General features: G+C 38.7%; 2 protein-coding genes across 2 annotated transcripts in view; both read right to left on the reverse strand.

The window, feature by feature from the left end:
• LOC101851833 (NUAK family SNF1-like kinase 2) overlaps nt 1-8,532 on the reverse strand; it is a 13,509-nt gene extending 4,977 nt beyond the window's left edge. Inside the window, exon 1 of the mRNA XM_005108841.1 lies at nt 8,286-8,532. Within this exon, the coding sequence (XP_005108898.1) occupies nt 8,286-8,532 (247 nt within the window). The remainder of the gene's footprint in view (nt 1-8,285) is intronic.
• A 119-nt stretch (nt 8,533-8,651) lies between these two features.
• On the reverse strand, nt 8,652-10,498 carry LOC101852052 (probable serine/threonine-protein kinase CCRP1). The gene has a single exon (XM_005108842.3). It carries the CDS (start codon nt 9,702-9,704, stop codon nt 8,652-8,654), a length of 1,053 nt encoding a protein of 350 aa, XP_005108899.1. The 5' UTR covers nt 9,705-10,498.
• Nucleotides 10,499-21,772: the final 11,274 nt, after the last annotated feature.

The following is a 21,772-nucleotide window of genomic DNA, read 5'->3' on the forward strand; positions in this document are numbered from 1 at the left end:
CACACACACACACACACACACACACACACACTTACATTCATGTTATATATACACAAACTAAAGACTGTGGAGCAATATGTTACATGCCCAACGGAAGATGAAATTGAAATCCTACAGAACTTACGATTATAATTTGTCTCTGGACATGTGTTGCATTTATACATCGACGCCATCGTCAGCGGCGGACTTATCTGTATGTGTAAAACATCTAATTATTTTTTATGCGTAGAGACGAAGTCTCGCTACTATTGTAACACGTTTTAAATTCTACAAAGCGTGTTAAATGAGGAAGACAGTGTGCAGTGGTGAATTTTTTTTAAAGTACCGACAAGGAAGACAAGGTAGAGTAAACCAATGGGTTGCCGCAACTGGGAGAACAGAACGAGTGACGCTTCTGTCGGAAGAGTTTATGTTCACGCCCATTGTTAAAGACTGGGTAAATAGTGACCCATCACTTGACTTACTTTTTGTGTATGAGCTGTGGGCGGGGCTCTTAGGTTATGACAGACCACACGCTTCCCTCACCAACAGCTGAAAATGTATTGTTACTGGGTGGTCAACTTGGGTAAACAAGAGGGTGGGACCGGACCTCGCCAACATGATCAGACATCGGGGAGACAAACAATAACTTCAGGTGAATGGATCATGACGGCTCGTCCACAGCGTCTGGAGCCAATACATAATTTATGACAAAGCGTCTGAGGAAGACAGATTTGCATAGCCGTTATAACACCGGTTTTCTTTTTTTTCGATTTCTTTAGATACAATAATATGGTGGCTGCAGCTGCCTTGCACAGGCGACAGTTTTACCCGGTGAAATTATAATATGCAAAAAGAACGGAAGGGGAAAAATGAGAGGTGTCCGTAATGGCAAGTTTGACTGTATGTCACTTTCATAAAAGGTAATGGTTATGGGAAAGACCTTCAGGCGCGATGTGGAGATTAGGCACTAGGACGTCCCACACAGAAGACTTGGGTTCTATTCCTTTGTGTTGAGAACTTTTTTTTTCAAGTTCATGTATTTCAGCCCTTTTTATTGGGACGTTATATTACTCCTCCCAGCACAAGTTCACCTTAGCATGACGTAACGTGCAACACATTCAATTTTTTAAAAATGTGAACTTTTCTTTTACTCCTAGCTAATTGTTCATTTCCATTCTGTTGTTTTTGTGCTTATTCTTGTTGCCACACCTGTATTTTTCTTTTTCTTAAATCGGTGTTTTGTTTAACTATAATCTAACAGACTAAGAGGACACATAATACATGTATGTCGGATCACCAACAGAATAAAGGCAAAATTGCAGGACATTTAGAACCGTCATATTACTAATCAGAAAACAAGTTTGCATTCTTTGTATTCTATATTATTATTCTTGCCAAGTTTATATTTTTCAATTAAAAAAAAAAGCCAAGTAGAATTGAAACATGCGTATGGATGTCGAAGTTAGTCTTCTTTCTTAAAGTATCCCAAAACAGGACGTCTTCAAGCGTTGTCGAAAAGATAGAACGCGCACCCCGACAATATCATTTTCGCTGCTGCTGCTGATGTTGTTTTTTGTGGACATGTCGGACTTGGCTATTCTGACTGGCATATATAGCCAGTACATCAGTGTATTCCACTGTCTGAAGGATCGGTCTATGCTATCAGGCTGCTTATTATTAAAGACACCACTTTTGAATTTCCATTTTAACCTGATCGATTTAAGATACATACAGGAGTGTCTTGCAAACGTAATGCACACGTTTAAAAATCCGCCATTGAAAAATAAACTCCAGTTCAACGCATTCCTGTTCTCCGCGATAATTACTGAGTTTACTGGAGTCACTTACTACGGTTGGCCGGTGCTCTGGTGTAGTTTACTCTTTCATTTCAATCAACAACAACAAAATTGTTATCGCCCTTATTTCTCCTTGGACCCACGGGACCTCCAAGATTTTTTGCCCTTGTCTGAAAAGGCTCCTGTAGATCTTTCCTACCCCAAGATTAGTGGTGTGACTGAACGACTGCAGTAGAAAGGCTGCAGGAACAGTCAGGAGCCCAATGGAGGGGGCAAAGAAGGTGAAGGGGTGGGGTAGGAAAGAGGCGACGAAAGCAGACGACAGAGCATTGCTAGAGAGCATGAAAGGAAGAGAAAGTAGAAATTTTAGAGCAGAAAATTTTCCGTCGCTGACTGCATTCGAACCCGGGACCTATTGAATAAGAATCGATCACCTTAACCTCTAGACCACAAGAGCGCCCCCCCCCCCCCTGTTTGTTTGGTTGTTTTTTTGTGGGTTTTTTTAAATTCTTGTTTAGGCGTTATATGGCTCCAAATTACATGCAATTTATACCTTTTAGGAGGCAAGCCTTGAGCCCGAATAAGAGCTGACAGGAATACATCTCCCCAGAAAAAAGACCAAGATACTTGGTAACAATTCTCACAATTCAAAAATTGACCGCAATTCTTTTGCTTATCAGGCAGAATGCTTTATGCTCTCGGACTCGCGACCGTGAGGTCGTGGGTTCGAATCCCGTCAGGGACCCGAAGTTGTGTCCTTTCGACATATGCTTTAAACAAATTTTTCGCACTTCACCGGATGGGAATGGGTACCCAGCTAGCTATCGACAGCGAAAGATCTTGTCAGTTTGTTAGTGTTTGAGCCCTTAACCAGCTGCTTCCACTGCATGCCTCCCGCGGCCAAGAAGCTGAGAATGTTTCTGGGTGTTCTATGGTCTGCTGGGGGTAATAATATTATAGCGTCAAGTGCATAGAGCTTGCTGTTGAGCGAGGGTATATGTACTATGCAAATGTTATTTTTTATTATTATTATTATTATTATTATTATTATTATTATTATTATTATTATTATTATTATTATTATTATTATTATTATTATTATCATTATTATTATTATTATTATTACTATTATTATTATTATTATTATTACTATACTATTATTATTATTATTATTATTATTATTATTATTATTATTATTATTTTATTATTTTATTTTTTTAATTTTTTTAACTTATTTTTTTTTAAATTATCGCTATTACATAAGAGCTGGTCCCTTCCACCAATAGAAAGAGTAAAAGAAAAATTAATGCGACAAACCAACCCTGCACTTAGAACACCCTCCCAACCTTCCTTACCTCTTTCCAAACTCACGTACGTGTAAATGACTGGGGATAAATATTTCACAAACTTGATCTCCTAAACGGAAGATCAAGAACGGAACCCTGCAGAACGTTCACTTGTTTCTTTCTTCTCGTCGCTTTAAAAAAAAATTTATTTCAAAATACGTCATAACTGGGGAAGAAGCATTTTTCCTTCTGTAGAACACACAGTAACTGTAAATACCAAAGTGACTTGAAACTAAAACAGCAGCAACAACAAAAACAACAGCAACAGCAACAAACAATAACAGAAACATCAATAATGACAAAAACAGCAGAAATATCAGCAACAACAGCTTCTCTTCTTTCTGATCTCTTGTTTTCTCGGTAAGTATTTTACTGCGCTCTGAACTGCATAATGTCATATGAACACGCGGGACACATTAAACTTTTTCAGTTTGTAGGAAATTTTGCATTTTGCTCGTGTGGCGGTCGTAGCCTGCACTTATCGATTTTGGACCCCCAGGGTATCTTTAACGTGCGCAATTTGCACACAGAGACGTCCGGGACTTTTCGCCTTTGTCCGAGAAGACTAGGTGTAGATCTTTCCTACCAGGAGATCAGGGGTGTGGCTGCAAGACAGCAGTAAGAAGGAGCCAAGGAGTAGCAGTAGAAAGGCTGCAGAAAGAGTCAGGAGCCCAGAGGAGGGGGCAAAGGAGGTGCAACAATAGCGACAACAATAACAACAACAGCAACAATAATAATAACAACAGTAACAAAAAATAAAAACAACCTAAAGAACAGCAACACAGAAGCACCAACACACAATCAGTTGCAGAAGCACGGAAACAAATATCATGTACTTGATAATGTGAGACATAATATAACAATAACAAGTGGGGTGTTTTTTAATTAACACATTTTATTGAAAACATTGATAATATGAGAAGAGAAAAATACCCACTGGGCTGACAGTAACAAAACAATAAAACCAGGTTTAATAAAATTCAATAACAGTTTTTTAGAGTAGTTAAAACATTTGATCTGCAAACATACAAAATATGTTGTTATTGTGAAAAAAATAATATGTCAGAAATATTATAATGTAATTTAAGAAAGCATACAAATGTATTCATATTTTTTTCTAGAGCGTTTTTGTAGGGTTTTATATTTCAAAAATATATTATTATTATTATTATTACTATTATTATTATCACTGTTTTTATTATTATTATTATTATTACTATTATTATTATCACTGTTTTTATTATTATTATTATTATTATTATTATTATTATTATTATTATTATTATTATTATTATTATTATTATTATTATTATTATTATTATTATTCTATTATTATTATTTTTTTTTTTTTTTAATTTTTTTTTTTTTTTTTTTTTAAATATTTTATATTATCGCTATTACATAAGAGCTGGTCCCTTCCACCAATAGAATCAGTAAAAGAAAAATAAATGCGACAAACCAACCCTGCACTTAGAACACCCTCCCAACCTTCCTTACCTCTTTCCAAACTCACGTACGTGTAAATGACGGGATAAATATTTCACAAACTTGATCTCCTAAACGGAAGATCAAGAACGGAATCCTGCAGAACGTTCACTTGTTTCTTTCTTCTCGTCGCTTTAAAAAAATTTAAATTTCAAAATACGTCATAACTGGGGAAGAAGCATTTTTCCTTCTGTAGAACACACAGTAACTGTAAATACCAAAGTGACTTGAAACTAAAACAGCAGCAACAACAAAAACAACAGCAACAGCAACAAACAATAACAGAAACGTCAATAATGACAAAAACAGCAGAAATATCAGCAACAACAGTTTCTCTCCTTTCTGATCTCTTGCTTTCTTGGTAAGTGTTTTACTGCGCTCTGAACTGCATAATGTCATATGAACGCGCGGGACACATTAAACTTTTTCAGTTTGTAGGAAATTTTGCATTTTGCTCGTGTGGCGGTCGTAGCCTACACTTATCGATTTTGGACCCCCAGGGTATCTTTAACGTGCGCAATTTGCACACAGAGACGTCCGGGACTTTTCGCCTTTGTCCGAGAAGACTAGGTGTAGATCTTTCCTACCAGGAGATCAGGGGTGTGGCTGCAAGACAGCAGTAAGAAGGAGCCAAGGAGTAGCAGTAGAAAGGCTGCAGAAAGAGTCAGGAGCCCAGAGGAGGGGGCAAAGGAGGTGCAACAATAGCGACAACAATAACAACAACAGCAACAATAATAATAACAACAGTAACAAAAAATAAAAACAACCTGAAGAACAGCAACACAGAAGCACCAACACACAATCAGTTGCAGAAGCACGGAAACAAATATCATGTACTTGATAATGTGAGACATAATCTAACAATAACAAGTGGGGTGTTTTTTAATTAACACATTTTATTGAAAACATTGATAATATGAGAAGAGAAAAATACCCACTGGGCTGACAGTAACAAAACAATAAAACCAGGTTTAATAAAATTCAATAACAGTTTTTTAGAGTAGTTAAAACATTTGATCTGCAAACATACAAAATATGTTGTTATTGTGAAAAAAATAATATGTCAGAAATATTATAATGTAATTTAAGAAAGCATACAAATGTATTCATATTTTTTTCTAGAGCGTTTTTGTAGGGTTTTATATTTCAAAAATATATTATTATTATTATTATTACTATTATTATTATCACTGTTTTTATTATTATTATTATTATTACTATTATTATTATCACTGTTTTTATTATTATTATTATTATTATTATTATTATTATTATTATTATTATTATTATTATTATTATTATTATTATTATTATTATTATTATTATTATTATTATTATTATTATTACATGTATTTTTTTATATATTTTTTTTTTGGGGGGGGGGGGGTTTATACAATTAATGCAAGTTGTGATTACACCAAAATCAGTATTAGATTCTAAAATATCAGTTTTGAATACATATCCTGGATTACTAGCTCAGGGCGTGATGATCAATAGTGTACAATTGACACAAGCAAAAGTTATTGTCTTCTAGTTGAGCTGGTCAGACAAATCGCTTTATGAAAGTATCAAAATGTAGTATTCTGAACGCATTTTTATTTCTGAATATAAACATATCAAGAGCATAATTTCTCACATACATTTTAAACTAAAAGAATCGCATCATGTTTTTCCTGGTTTCTTGTATTTTCCTTTTATATATACAATATTGCTTATGACCATTACAGCTACTGTTACTTTAAAACTTCTCAAACATCAGTCCCAATTACGTTTTACCACTAACTGATAATGCTCATCAATTATGTACAATTCTAAGACAACTTGCATGCAAAGAGCTGCTCTTGTCTGTTGGTTTTTTTTTGGGGGGGTAATTTTTTATTTTTAGAGAGGAAAGGGAGGGGGGGGTGGAAGTTTCTACAATTATTGCAACCTGTGATTGCATTCAAACAGTATCAGTTTCAAATACATATCCTGGATAACTGGCTCGGGGCATGACGATCAATAAAGTACAATTGACACAAAGCAATAAAGTATCAAAATGTAGTACATGTATTCTGAACACGTTTTTCCCAATTGTGAATATGAACATATAAAGAGCACACGCATTCTTTATTAAAAGTAATGAATTATGATATACCTTGTTTCTTATGTTTTCATTTCATATATATTATACAATATTGCTTATGACTGTAACACTAAAAATTCTCAAATATCAGTCCCAATTACGTTATACCACTAGCTGATAATGTTCATCAATTATGTACAATTCTAATTCGACTTACATATCCTGGATAACTAACTCAGGGCATGATGATCAATAATGTACAATTGACACAAGCAAAAGTTATTGTCTTCAAGTTGAGCTGGTCAGACAAATCGCTTTATGAAAGTATCAAATTGTAGTATCATGAACACATTTTTTTCAAGTGAATATGAACATATCAAGAGCATACTCTTAGCAAATATTCTATACTAAAATTATTGCATCATGCTGTTTCTGATTTATTATGTTTTCATTTTTGTATACAATATTGCAAACGGCCAATTAAAAAAAAGGAACACACTGTGATTGCATGATAACATGTTAAAAACCATAGAATAGTGGATTGATAAGGCACACATTCAAAACAGTATTTGATTCGTAAATGTCAATTTCAAATACATATCCTGGGCTGTTAACTCAGAGAATGATGAGCAATAATGTACAATTGACACAAGCAAAAGTTATTGTCTTCGAGAGGAGCTGGTCAGACAAATCGCTTTAGGGAAGTATCAAAATGTAGTAACCTGAACTTATTTTTCCAAATTGTGAATATGAACATATCAAGAGCACACACACTTCAAACTAAAAGAATTGCATCATGTTATTCCTGGTTTCTTATGCTTTCCTTTTATATATACAATATAACTTATGACCATTACAGCTACTGTAATAAAAGCTTCTCAAATATCAGTCTCAATTACTTTATACTACTGGCTGGGAATGTTCATCAATTATGTACAATTCTAAGACAAAGAGCTGCTCTTATCTTGTTCTTCCGCCGGTGAGGTTTAATTCAATATGAAGGGATCAAGAAGTGACTTTCTGCACAACTAATACGTATGTTATACATATAGAACAGAGTGATTTAAATTTGTATTTTCATCGGGTTTTTAAACTGTACAATAAAATATTTGGCATTTAAAAAAAGAAATGCAAAGTGCTCAAAATCACCAATGTGTTCCAACAAAAAGCTTAAAAATTTGCCTCACAGAACTCTATTCAGTTTTTCAAAAAGGAAAACATTGTAACAACGGGTCGACGGGTAAGAAATCGAAATAAGAAGGGATATTTTTGTTTGTTTTTTTCGTAAAGATGGGGGGGGGGGGCGGTGTAGAATGTTTCTGTGTTTGTTTGTTCGATTGTCTGTTTGTTTTGGGGAGGGGGTGGACTAGGGTCTTATACAATTATTACAAGTTATGACTGTATTCAAAACAGTATTTGATTCTAAGATATTTGTTTTGAATACACATCATGGATTTCTAACTCAAGGCATAATGATCATTCATTTAGAATAAATACAAAGTGCTCAAGATCATTAATGCATGATAATACTATAGTGAAATGATACACAATTATGCAGATTTCTGATACAACCTGTTTGAGAAGAATTGTCTCTATTGTTACACAGATTACTCCCGATACCGTTGAAATGTAGCAGGTTGAAAGTAGTCAGGAACTGACGAAGGTACCACGTACTGGAAACAAGCTGTAGGGTCAGGCTGGTAACAGTTTTGATGGTGTGTGCGAAACTGAGAGTGTCCCAGTGACGGGGGAGCAGGTTGCTGAACTGTGCGCTGATTTGTGTCTGTGAACACAGGCCATTGGGCTCTTTGTAGATCCAACGGAGACTGGTGATATTGTGAAGAAGAGACATCCACATATTGGGGGAACTGGGCTGTTGTTTCTCTCTGATAGGCAGAGGAATCGAAATGTGTACCTGCCGGGTGAAAGGTTGCTAGTCCATTGCTCTGGTTCATGTAGTAGTACTGTGTCGGTGTCTCACGTGGGAAATACTGAAGAGTGCGAGGGGTACACGAACTGTTGGTCATATCCTGAATGTTGATAGCTGAACTCGTTGAAGGGATGGCAGAATGATGAAGATGGTGTCTGTTCGATGGGTGAGCTTCCGAAGTACGGACTCGCTACTTCCTCGCCGGTGCTGTTGTATGTGATTGGTGCAGTGATGAGAGATTGAGCGGTGGTGTTTTGTCGGACACGAAGTTCTGTGTGACTGTTGGTGCTGAGGATTTGTAGGATCTGGGAGACTGAAGCACGCTCTGTCGGGTTTACACACAGTAGACGGTGTACACATTGCCTGTAAGAAGGCGAGATTGCTTTGTCACTGTCCAACAGCTTTAAGTAGTCCGTGTTTTTCTGCGGCTTTTTACGAAACACAAGTGCCCACAGCAGAACGCCGACACAGAAACTCTCAAGCTTGAAAGCGTCTTTCACGGGATGGCCCCTTGTGAATTCCGGTCCGTGGTAGGCTGCACAACTTCCCCATTCCTTCAAACTGTCCGTGTTTTCAGGAACTACCTGAGCGTGTCCAAAGTCACAAAGTTTTGCCACTCCATCTTTACTCACCAACACATTTTCCAGTTTTACATCCCCGTGCACGACACGTCGGCTGTGTAGATAGCTCAAGGCCTCGGCGACCTGGGTAAAGTAGCGAGTGGCTTCCTCATCCGAGATACGAGGTAATGCGTCGAACAGATCCACAGGATGAAATTCCAACACCATGACCAGTGACTCTGGGCAACTAGCCGCTCTCTCCATTGCTATGATGTTGGGATGACGGAGATCTTGAAGCATGGCCACCTCGTTGACGAAATAGAACCATTTCCTTGGTTTATCCACAGGGTCTCCATTCTCCAGAAAAATAAATTTCTTCAGAGCTTTCTTCTTCTCCGGATTGTTGACGTCTGTAGCGAGGAAGACTTGGGCAGTTGCGCCTCCCGCTAGAATGCGATCTTCTTTAAAGCCGAGCGCATCGGACACATTTACAGTGTGGGTCTCAAACACTGGACGACCGAGTCTGAAAGTAGCACTCATTCTGAAGCTGTAGGCGACGTAGAAGATATACTCCAAGTTGAAAGTTCTTGTATAACTTGGGTAAAGCACGGTATAAGTGTTCCCAAAACGTATCACTGAGTCACAGCATCTATAAGAAACGTCTGATCAAAACTTCCAGAACAAATCCAACGAGTGAAATACACAACTCTTTCACTGGGGAAATACTGAGCAAGTCACAAACGCATCAAAATTCTCCCAAAAATCGTAAATCCAATATCTGTGAACGTGGCTGTGGTCAAACAGAAAACTGTGGGACTATAAGCAACTACGTGTGGTAATGCTTTTATACCCACGCTTCTTTCGCGCCTTTTTCGTGGGGTGGAGTCAAGACTTCAGTGATCAACCAATCAGCGTTAAGATTGGTTCGCCGGTTAACCTTGCTGATTGGGTCACCATCTCTTATTTTCCCCATCAATGACAAAGAAAGTAAATGAGGTACTCCATAGCGGACACGGGTGACCGCCTAATGTTTGTCAAAGGGATTAAACAGTGAAATAATTACGTTTCTGTTCGAACTTCCTGGCAGCTATATATGCGTCTTTAAAAATGTTGTTGTTGGTTGTTTCTTTTTTTCAAGAGAATAACTTAGACTGCTATTTGCCTTTCATAGTTCCGAATTACAGCTTTGTTACATTGTTGGCCTGTGTGTGCCAAAAGTTTTCTTTACAATAAAAATATTAAGACAAGTTGGGAGAATTAAAGAAGGCAATAGGAATCCCTAGACTGTGTTTGAATGATTACATGTGTGTGTGTGTGTGTGTGTGTGTGTGTGTGTGTGTGTGTGTGTGTGTAAGTGAAAATGAGTGAGGGAATTGTGTGTAGTGTGACACTTTAGAAGGCCGAGTCAGAAAGAAATAAGTGTTAAAACAATAGTAAAATTATTTACAAAGACTTCAAAAGAGTATAAATAACATGTCTGACCCAAAAAAAAAATTGCATGAAAGAAGAAATTGTAACAAATGATTTTGCGCTTGACTAAGAAATCGTTCAACCAGCCGATAGGTGGCTGTAAGCGTGGGTTCAGTTAGGGCCTTCTTCTGATTGGTTAAACTACAAGTCACACTATTGTTAATCTGGGGCGTTGTGTGTACGGCATTGGCCCTCTCTGTGCTTTGTGTCTGAAACGCTTGTGATGACGTAATTATTTTGTCCGGACTGCTTGCGTCATAATCCTTTAACACGTACCGACGGTATTTCAGAACCGTTTGATGGTTATAATCTCGTGACGTGTCACGCACTGCCTCCTCACGCCACCCCTAACCCCACCACCCCCTGTACCCACACCCCTAACCCCACCACCCCAACTACCCCCACCCCAACATACTCACAAACCGAAATTGCGCCTTTTTGTGTTAAACAAATTCCTGTGACATTTGCTTTGTCTGTTTTATGCACACACAAAAAACCACAAATTGACGAGCATCTGATTCCACCACGTCGTGACACATATTATTATTATTGTGCAACCTACTATTTCCATATCTCCACCACAGGAGGTTACGTTTAGGTCTATAATACCTCATGGTGTCCACACTAGTCACCTTGTCGAAACAGTAACTCACAACCGCTCTGGTGATTTAAAAATACACTGCTGTAGGCCTACTGGGTACGTGCCTGTAAAAAGTGGGTTTGACATGCCCACAAAAACGTCATCGACGGCTTAGCATTAATTAACACAATGAGGGTGCACGTTCTATTCATTCGACAAAGTTTGAAGACGTCCTGTTTCGGGGCATTTACAGAAAGAAGATTAACTTCGGTATCCATACACATTTTTCAATTTGGCCAGGCTTGTTTAAAATTGAAAAATATATTAAACTCGAAAACAATAATAATATGGTTACTAAGATTACAACTTTGTTTTATGATCAGTAATACTGATGGTTCAAAATGTTTTGCAACATTGCTTTTATTCTGTTGCGGATTGGGCATATTATGTGTCCACTTAATTTTCAAAAAAAAAGGATAAACAAACACCGACTTAGGAAATATAAGAAAAACTCAAACAAAACAATCAACGTAGGTGTGGCAACAAAACTAACCACACACACACACACACACACACACACACACACACATACACACACACATACACACACACACACACACACACACACACACACACACACACATATACGTGTTTTGAGGTCATTATGTGGACATTGCCCCAAACCTACATTATGTGGACACCCCATATCATCCAAAGTTATGGGTGGAATCAATCAATATTTGCAGTGTAAGTCCACTATACAAAAACATCATTGTCCACCAAATTTCAAGAAGCTACCTAAATTTTTAGTCCAGTATGATTTTTTACTAACGTTAGTGGGACATTGCATTATGTGGACTTTACGACCTCCTGACCTTTTGCACAAAGGTACGCAAATGGTCCATTATTGAGACTTCCGGAGCATAAAAGGTTTTTAAGGGCATTGGGTGCCTATAATGTTTATTAATTCACACACGGGTTGGGGATATATAAATAGACCCACTGTCCCTGGGATCCATGGGCAACATCTTCTTTGGTGCATTTTCCTTTTCTCCATCCTTCTTTCTCCTTCCCCTTCTTCTATCATTTCTTCCACCGCTTACCCCGTGTGCAGCAAAACTAGAGGTCGTCCATCCCACAGAATGGGCGCCTCGTTGACCGTGGGGTACGACCTGTGGAAACCGGGTAACTGGCAGTTGAAGTGAGATCAGTCTGCGGACTGTCCCTCGCCAACACACCTCTTTGACCCACTTTTTCCTTTTAGATGGGAGGGTGGGACGACCTATGCCACTCAATCGATTTGGAGCTGAAGCCCCTCCAGTTTTTCCTTGGGTCAATCTTGATGGGACGATCTAGTACACTTTCGTGGAGAGTATAACTCCGGAGTAGCTCTGGCTCAGCTCTGGTCATCCGAGCAATGTTTCCTCTGTTTCACTCAGTGGTGGGAGGGGAGCCCCGGAGTTGAAAAGCATTCCAACACACATTGAATCCCCCAAAACATTCTGACCCATCCTCAGTCCCCAACGATACAAAAAAGTTTCGGCTCGTACAAGTGGGTGTAGCCACCGAGCCGAGCAGACAACCAGGAAAACCGACCTTTACGGCTGATTGTGCTCTCCCTCCTCCCAGGGAGCTTCCGGAGCAGCCGTACTTGACCTTCCGCAATTTTGATGCACAGAAGAAGATCGCAGATCTAACCCTTTTCATGACAGGAGATGCTTTAACACAGACACTGGGATACATCCCCGCCAACGTCCAAAAACTGTCTTCTGGTGCACTCCTTGTATATGAAACAGAAATAACTGGACCCCTGTATCTCACGACCTTCCATAGTATTCCTGTGAATCTTGGAGACACAAGAAGTTCAACTGCTTAAAGAGCGTCGTCCGCAGTCATGAGATGAAAGGCTGCTCTTCAGAAAAAATTGTGGCTATAATAATTGTGAGGGTGTGGTCGAAGCCCGCGAGATGAATCTTCGGCGGGGCGAGACCGCCCTTGAAAGGAACACAGTTGTTTTGAATTTCAATTCGTGCTGCCCACCAGCCACTGTTCGGGCAGCATACTTGGTCCTGGACATGCAACCCTAAGTGCAAAACCCTCTGCACTGCTTCAAGTGCCAGAAGTTTGGCCGTAGCCAGTCGTGATGCCGACACGCAGACATGTGTACTCGTCGTGGCAAGACCGGGCATCCTGAAAAGGTATGAAAGGCTAGTCCTTTCTTTCGTTCACAATTTCCATGGCCAACACTTAGTTCCAAGAACGCACCATCCAAGAGTACAAAGCCCGAAATGGCTGCTCATTTCAGAAGGCTCGAAAGACTGTCTACCCAACAGTTATGACCCCGGTCCCTGGTCGGTTAAACGCAAAGGCAGTCCAGTCCGGCCGGTCTCGTGATCAGCCAGTACTTCTACTGCCAAACTCAAAGAGCCCGTGGTCGATGGTGTGTGAGGTGCCCCCTCCCTCTCATCCAGCCCCTCCCCCTTCTTTCCAACTCCTTTCATCTGCCCTACCTACCCCTACCCCTCCACCAGATACCCCCTCCCTTAGGAGGATGACACCTCCGATCCGGGAAAGAAGGAAGCGTAACTCCCTCCCCAAGTCTCCCGGTTGGGTGCTGCCCAATCAAGGGCGGCAGCCGAGCAAACCCTCTTCTTCCTCCACAAGGAGGAGTCAGAGCTCAGAGAAGACGGGATCTCTGTGCTCCAAATCTTTAAAAAATGGTCTAATGGCGGTCCTGCAGTGGAATGTCAGAGGACTCCGACCTTCCATTCTAAAATTGCAACACATACAGGTTACACTGTGCCCACGTGTGGCCTGTGTCCAAGAGACAAAGTTCGCCCCGGCTTCAAACATTGACTTAAAAACTTCTCATCATCATATTCAGGCCGAGAACCAGACAGCTTCTGGTTGAACCACCGTCTACGATACATCGACAACAACACTCTCCACAGACAAATACATGTTTATCTTAGGACAACTAGGACAACCCTCGAGGCTATAGCTGTATGGGTCACCCTGATAAGACAAATCACGATCTGCTCCATATGTCCCGTCAAATAACCCCTCAAAATTACCCAGCTTAATGACTCAAACACCAAGTCCACAGACCCTTTATTTTAGTAGGAGATTTTAATGTACATAACCTCCTTTGGGGATTTCGGCAACAAGGAAAAAAACAATAGAAGACTTTTTTTTTCAAAACAACATCTGTCTTTTAAATGGTAAATCCTCAACTTACTGAAACAAATCCTTAACACTTCATCCATCGACCTTTCTTTCTACTCCCCTGACCTGGTCCCAGATTTTGAGTGGTTGTGCTGGATGACCGTGCGGATCATTTCCCAATATTTCTCAAGAACAATAGCCTCTAACACCTCCAACACGAACCGACCCCAGAGCGCTTTAACTTCAAAAAGCATACTGGGACGGGTTTGTTATTGGATGCTTCCATATTTTGAACCCCACTTTCAGCCTCAACTACCACTAATTTCAAGAAACGATTCCAGAAATGTGTCACAAAGACATACCACGACCATCAGAAAAAAAACCCGGAAAACTAGGTACGGTTCTCTGGGGTGTGTGGTAATGTCATAGACCCCAAAGAAAAAGAAAGCAGCAAAAATGCTCCACCCCGAAGCCTCCATATTTTTCTGCGGAGGCCACTGCTATTGACTTGGCATTAGACTCCGTAGAATATTCTCCCAAATTATCGTTTCTCATTCTGTCCGATGCCTTGTCTTGCCTCACTCCACCCACCAATCATCTTCACTTCACCTTCACCTATCCCGTAGACCGGATGTCTGTTGTGGCGCTATTGAAGATTTGGCCACCAGCTTCCTCCACTCCTTCCGCTCTTCATATTTCCTGAGCGTGTCTTTGAGGTCCAGGCCTGTCTGTTCCTTGATTTTGTCCTTCCAACTCTCCTTCGGTCTGTCTCTGCTCCTTTTCCCCTGGACGCTGCCTTGCAAGATCATCTTGGCAAGGCCGGATGAACGGGTGACGTGTCTATGCCATTGCAGTATGCATTTCCTGACCAAAGTGAGAAGGTCAGGGTATGGTCCAATTGCATTTTTGATCCGTTGTTCGACTTCATCATTTGTGATGTGATCTTTATATGAGATACTAAAGACTTTTTGGAAGTATCTCATCTCCACAGCTTTGATCCTTCTTCTTTCAAGGTCTGTATTCAAGGTCCAGGATTCACATGCATACAAAAATACTGACATGACCAGGGAACGAATGAGTCTGATCTTTGATCGGATGGTGATATTTCTGTCTTTCCAAATGGTTTTTTACTTGGTCATTGCTGCTGAAGTTTGCCCTATTCTGGAGAGTATTTCTGGTTTTGATCCTTCGTCTGTCACTATTGCACGCAGGTACTTAAAGCTGCGTACGGTCTCAAGCTTCTGATTGTTGACTGGATGACCACTGTGATGTTTTTGCTGCTTTTAGACAATCTAACACTTTTAAACTCGAAAATAGTTAAATTGCAGTTAAGAATTATTTCTTTAACTACATCTCCAAGCTATGGGATAAAAACTAATCTATTTCACTTCACTTTCACCTATCCCGAAGAGTGGATGTTTGTCGGAGCTTTTGAAGATTTGACCACCAGCTTCCTACGCTCCTTCCGCTCTTCAGAGCGTGTCTTTGAGTTCCAGGCCTGTCCATTCCTTGATGTTTTCCTTCCAACTCTCCGTCGGTCGGTCTCTGCTCCTTTTTCCCTGGACGCTGCCTTGCAAGATCATCTTGGCAAGGCCGGATGAACGGGTGATGTGTCTATGCCATTGCTGTTTGCCGTTTGCGTTTCCTGACCAAAGTGAGAAGGCCAGGGTATGGTCCAATTGCATTTTTGATCCATTGTTTGACTTCATCATTTGTAATGTGATCTTTGTATGAGATACTAAGGATTTTTCGGAAGCGTCTCATCTCCACAGCTTTGATCCTCCTTTCAAGCTCTTCATTCAAGGTCCAGAATTTACATGCATACAAAAATACTGACATGACCAGGAACGCATGAGTCTGATCTTTGATCTGGTGGTGATATTTCTGTCTTTCCAACTGGTTTTCAACTTGGTCATTGCTGTTGAAGTTTGCCCTCTTCTGGTTTTGATCCTTGGTCTGTCACTATTGCACGCAGGTATTTGAAGTTGCGTACGTTCTCAAGCCTCTGGTTTTGACCTGGATGTCCATTTTCTTGCTGCTGTTAGACAATCTAAAACTTTGAAATTCGAAAATAGAAAATCTAGTTAAATTGCTGTTGAGAATTATTTCCTTCATTACATCTCCAGGCTGTGGGATAAAAGCTAAAGTAAACAGCTACCAACAAGCTTTGCGGTGTCCACACTGGACCCACGAAAATCTTCTGGTCTTTCGAGAACAGACGAAGAAGTTTTTACTCATTTACGTATTTAGATATATGCTTCCGTGACCCATGGATATCTCCTGCGTTGAGATGATGAGAAACCGCTCTGTTTCAGATGCTATACAGACTTAACCATTAGACACATTAGAATGTCCAGACTTTGGAGAGACCCGAAGTAAATATTTTAAATGCACAAAATTAAAAGGTCTGTTCTCCGTCGTTGATCCAAATAGAATTCTCAAATCTATAAAAGTCATTAGCCTGTATTCTAAAAAGTAGATAATTTTTGTTTTAAAATGTAAACATTTGTTTTTATTTTCTAATCTTTTTAAAACAAGATTTTTTTTTACCATGAGATGTTTTCCTTTACTTTAAAAGTAAAATAAAGCCGTGCAGTGGGATGTTGTGAATGCAATCAACTTGTGTTTCGTGCGTGCATGTGGCCTTAAGAAGTTGCGAGCGCCGTAAAACTCTTATTAAACTAACTGCAGAGCGTTGCTCCATGATGTACAGCAGAGCAAGCTTCTGGATTCCAACTCGTAGCTGGATCCGCCACGTGCCGTCTCACACACACACTCGGCGATACACAAATCGGAAAGCTACTGTCGTTATGTGGACACCAAAAATTCTGCACACACTCGAAGTGTGTATAGCGTTGTGTATAGAAATAACGAAATAACAGCGTTATTCGGACCGGAACCAAATTCAAAAATATTTTAACACATGATGTAATTTTTGGCGGGAAATGCGATGGTGACCTTAAAACATTATGTGGACGTCTACATAACGGGGCATGTCTACATAACGTGAGTGTGCAAATATACAATTGTCTACATAACTACGCAAAGACACACACACACACACACACACACACACACACATACACACACACACACACACACACACACACACACACACACACACACACACACACACATTCATATCATATAACATACACTCAAACCAAAGACTATGGAGCAGTATGTTACAAATTTGATCAGCCCAAAGGAAGATCAAATTGAAATCCTACAGAACTTACATAATTTGTCTCAGGAAATGTGTTACATTTTATCATTGACACCACCATCAGTGGCCGGATATATCTGGATGTGTGAAACATCTAAAAAAAAAATTATATACAGAGAGACGAAGTTTCACAACTGCTGTAACAAGTGTTACATTCTACAACGTGTATTAAATGAGCAAGACAGTGTGCAATGGTGAATTTAAACGAAAAGTACCAGACAAGGAAGACAAGGTAAAATAAACCAATGGGTCGCAACAACTGGGAGAATGAGTGACGCTTCGGTCGTAAGTTTATGTTCACGTCAATTGTTAAAGACTCGGTAAATAGTGACCCGTCACCTTACTTACGTTTTGTGTAGGAGCTGTGGGCGGGGCTTATAGGTCATGACGGACCACACGCATTCCTCGCCTGCAGCTGAAAATGTATTGTTACTGGGTGGTCAACTTGGATAAACAAGTGGGTGGGACCTGACCTCCCCAACATGATCAGACATCGGAGGGACAAACAATAACTTTAGGCGAATGGATCATGACGGCTCGTCCACAAGGGACATGAGAGAAATGAAGCTCACTTGGAACGAGCTTGGAAGGATGGCTCAGGACAGAGATAAATGGAAGGAGCTTGTATGTGGCCTATACCCTGCCAGGGGTGAAAGGCATTGATGATGATGATGAATGGATCATGACGGCTCGTCCACAGCGTCAGGAGCCAATACATAATTTATGACAAAGTGTCGGACGAAGAAACATTTGCGTGGCCGTTCAAAGACATTTTTTTCTCGATTTTTGTAGATAAAATAGGGTGGCCTCGGCTGCCTTGCACAGGTGACCGTTTTACACTGTGAAATTATAATAATATAGCCTTAACGGCAGGTTCGACTGTATGTCGCTTTTTAAAAAAGGTAATGGTTATGGGAAAGACCTTTAGGTACGATGAGAACATTAGGCACCTGGACGTGACACACAGAAGACTTAGGTTCAATTCCCTTGTGCTGAGAATTTTTTTTATCAAGTTCACGTATTTCCCCCTTTATTGGGACATCATATACTCCTCCAAGCACAAGTTCGCCTCTGCATGACGTAACGAGCAACAAATTCAATTTTTTTTTAACGTTAACTTTTCTTTTACTCCTAGCTAATTGTTCATTTCCATTCTGTTGTTTTTTGCTGATATTGTTGCCCCACATGTGTTGATTATTTTGCTTGCGTTTTTCTTCTTTTTCCTAAGTCGGTGTTTTGTTTAACTATAATTTAAAAGACTAAGAGGACACATAATATGTCCGATCACCAACAGAATAGAAGCAAAACTGCAGGACATTTAGAACCACCATATTACTAATCAGAGAACATATTTGCATTTTTTTTTATATTGTTATTGTGGTCGAGTTTATGTCCTTCAATAAAAAAAAAAAAAAGCCTAGTAGAAATGAATCTTGTGAATGGATATCGAATTTAGTCTTCTTTCTTTAAGTATCCCAAAACAGACGAGTCTTCAAACGTTGTCGAATAAATAGAACGGGCACCCTGAATGTGTTAATTGACGCTGCTGTTGCTGATGTTTTTTGTGGACATGTCGAACATGGCTCTTCTGACAGTACATCAGTGTATTCCGCTGTCTGAAGGATCGTTCTATGCTATCAGGCTGCTTATTGTTAAAGACACCACTTTAGAAATTCCTTTAAAATTGATCAATTAAAGAGAAAGACATGAGTCTTGCAAACTTAAAGCACAAGTTTAAAAATCCTTAATTTAAAAATATACTCCAGTTTAACGCATTCCTGTTCTTCACGATAATTACTGAGTTTACCGTAGTCACATACTACTGTTGGTGGGTGCTCTGGTGGGGTTTATTCTTTCATTTCAATTTTTTTTAAACAACTTATATCGCCCTTATCTCTCCTGAACCACAAAGGAATCTTAACGTTCGCATCTTGCACTTGGGATCTCCGAGATTTTTCACCCTTGTCCGAGAAGGCTCGGGTGTTGATCTTTCCTTCAATAAGATCAGTGGTGTGGCTGAAAAACTGCAGTAGACAGGCTGCAGAAAAGTTAGGAGCCCAATGGAGGGTCCAAAGAAGGTGAAAGGGTGGGGTATGTAAGAGAAGACGAAAGCAGACAACAGAACATTGCTCGACAACATGAAAGGATGTGAAAGTAGAAATTTTTAGAGAAGACAATTTTCCGTCGCTATCCGGATTCGAACCCGGGAACTATTGAATAAGAGGCGAACACCTTATCTCTGGACCACGAGATCCCCACGTTTGTTTGTTTGGTTGGTTTTTGTGGGTTAAAAATAATAATTCTTGTTTAGGCGTTATATGGCTTCAAAATTACATACAATTTAGACCTTTTAGGAGGCAAGCCTTGAGCCCGAATGAAAACTGACAGGAATACATCGTCACAGAAAAAAGGCCGAGATACTTTGTAAGAATTCTCACAATACGGGAATTGAATGCAATACTTTTGCTTATGACGATATAATGCTTTATGCTCTTGGACTCGAAACCTTTAGGTCGTGGGTTCGAATCCCGTCAAGGGCCCGACGTTTAGTCTTGGGAAATGTACTTTAAACGAATTTTCCGCACTTTACCAGGTGGGAATGGGTACCCAGCTATAGACAGTGAACGATCTTGTCACTTTGTTAGTGTTTGAGCTCTTAGCTGCTTCCACTGTATAATTTATGCTTCCCGCGACCGGGAAGCAGATAATGTTATTGAGTGTTCTATGGTCTGCTTGGGGTAGTACCAGTAGAAATGTTGCAGAAAGAGTCAAGAGCCTACAGGAGGGGGAAAAAGGGGTGATGGAGTGCAACAATAGCGACAACAATAACAACAACAGCAATAATAACAACAACAGTAACAAACAATAAAAACAACGTGAAGAATAGCAACACAGAAGCACCAACACACAACCAGTTGTAGAAGCACGGAAACAAATATCATGTACTTGATAATGTGAGACATAATATAACAATAACAAGTGGGTATTTTTAAATTTACAAATTTTATTGAAAACATTGATAATATGAAAAGAGAAAAAAGAACATAAAGATACATTATAATGTTGAACAGGACACATTGACAAATGTACAGTGACTTTCAGGGAAAGAATTATTGATATCAGTTAGATTTTCTCAAATTTTTTTCTAGTGTGTTTTTGCTGGGTTTTATATTTCATATTTTTTGTATTATTATTATTATTATTATTATTATTATTATTATTATTATTATTATTATTATTATTATTATTATTATTATTATAGTTATTATAGTTATTATTGTTATTATTATTATTATTATTATTATTATTATTATTATTATTATTATTATTATTATTATTATTATTATTATTATAGTTATTATTATTATTATTATTATTATTATTACTATTATTATTATTACTATTATTATTATTATTATTATTATTATCATTATCATTATCATTATCATTATCATTATCATTATCATTATCATTATCATTATTACTATTATTATTATTATTATTATTATTATTATTATTATTATTATTATTATTATTATTATTATCATCATCATCATGATCATTATTATTATTATTATTATTATTATTATTATTATTATTATTATTATTATTATTATTATTATTATTATTATTATTATTATTATTATTACATGTTTTTGTGGGGGGGTTTGGGGGGAGGGGTTTATACAATTAATGCAAGTTGTGATTACACAAAAATCAGTATTGGATTCTAAAATGTCAGTTTCGAATACATATCCTGGATTACTAACTCAGGGCGTGATGATCAATGATGTACAATTGACACAAACAAAAGTTATTGTCTTCAAGTTAAGCTGATCAAACAAATCCTTTACGGAAGTATCAAAATGTAATATTCTGAACACGTTTTTATTTCTGAATATGAACATATCAAGAGTATAATCTCTCACATACATTTCAAACTAAAAGAATTTAACATGTTTTTCCTGGTTTCTTATGTTTTCCTTTTGAATATACAATATTGCTAATGACCATTACAGCAATTGTAACATTAAAACTTTTCAAATGTCAGTCCCAATTACGTCATACCACGAGCTGATAATGTTCATCAATTATGTACAATTCTAAGACAACTTGCATGCAAAAAGCTGCTCTTGTCTGTTGGGTTTTTTGGGGGTACTTTTATAT

The sequence above is a fragment of the Aplysia californica genome, unplaced genomic scaffold, assembly GCF_000002075.1.
Source record: "Aplysia californica isolate F4 #8 unplaced genomic scaffold, AplCal3.0 scaffold00726, whole genome shotgun sequence".
Taxonomy (NCBI): domain Eukaryota; kingdom Metazoa; phylum Mollusca; class Gastropoda; order Aplysiida; family Aplysiidae; genus Aplysia; species Aplysia californica.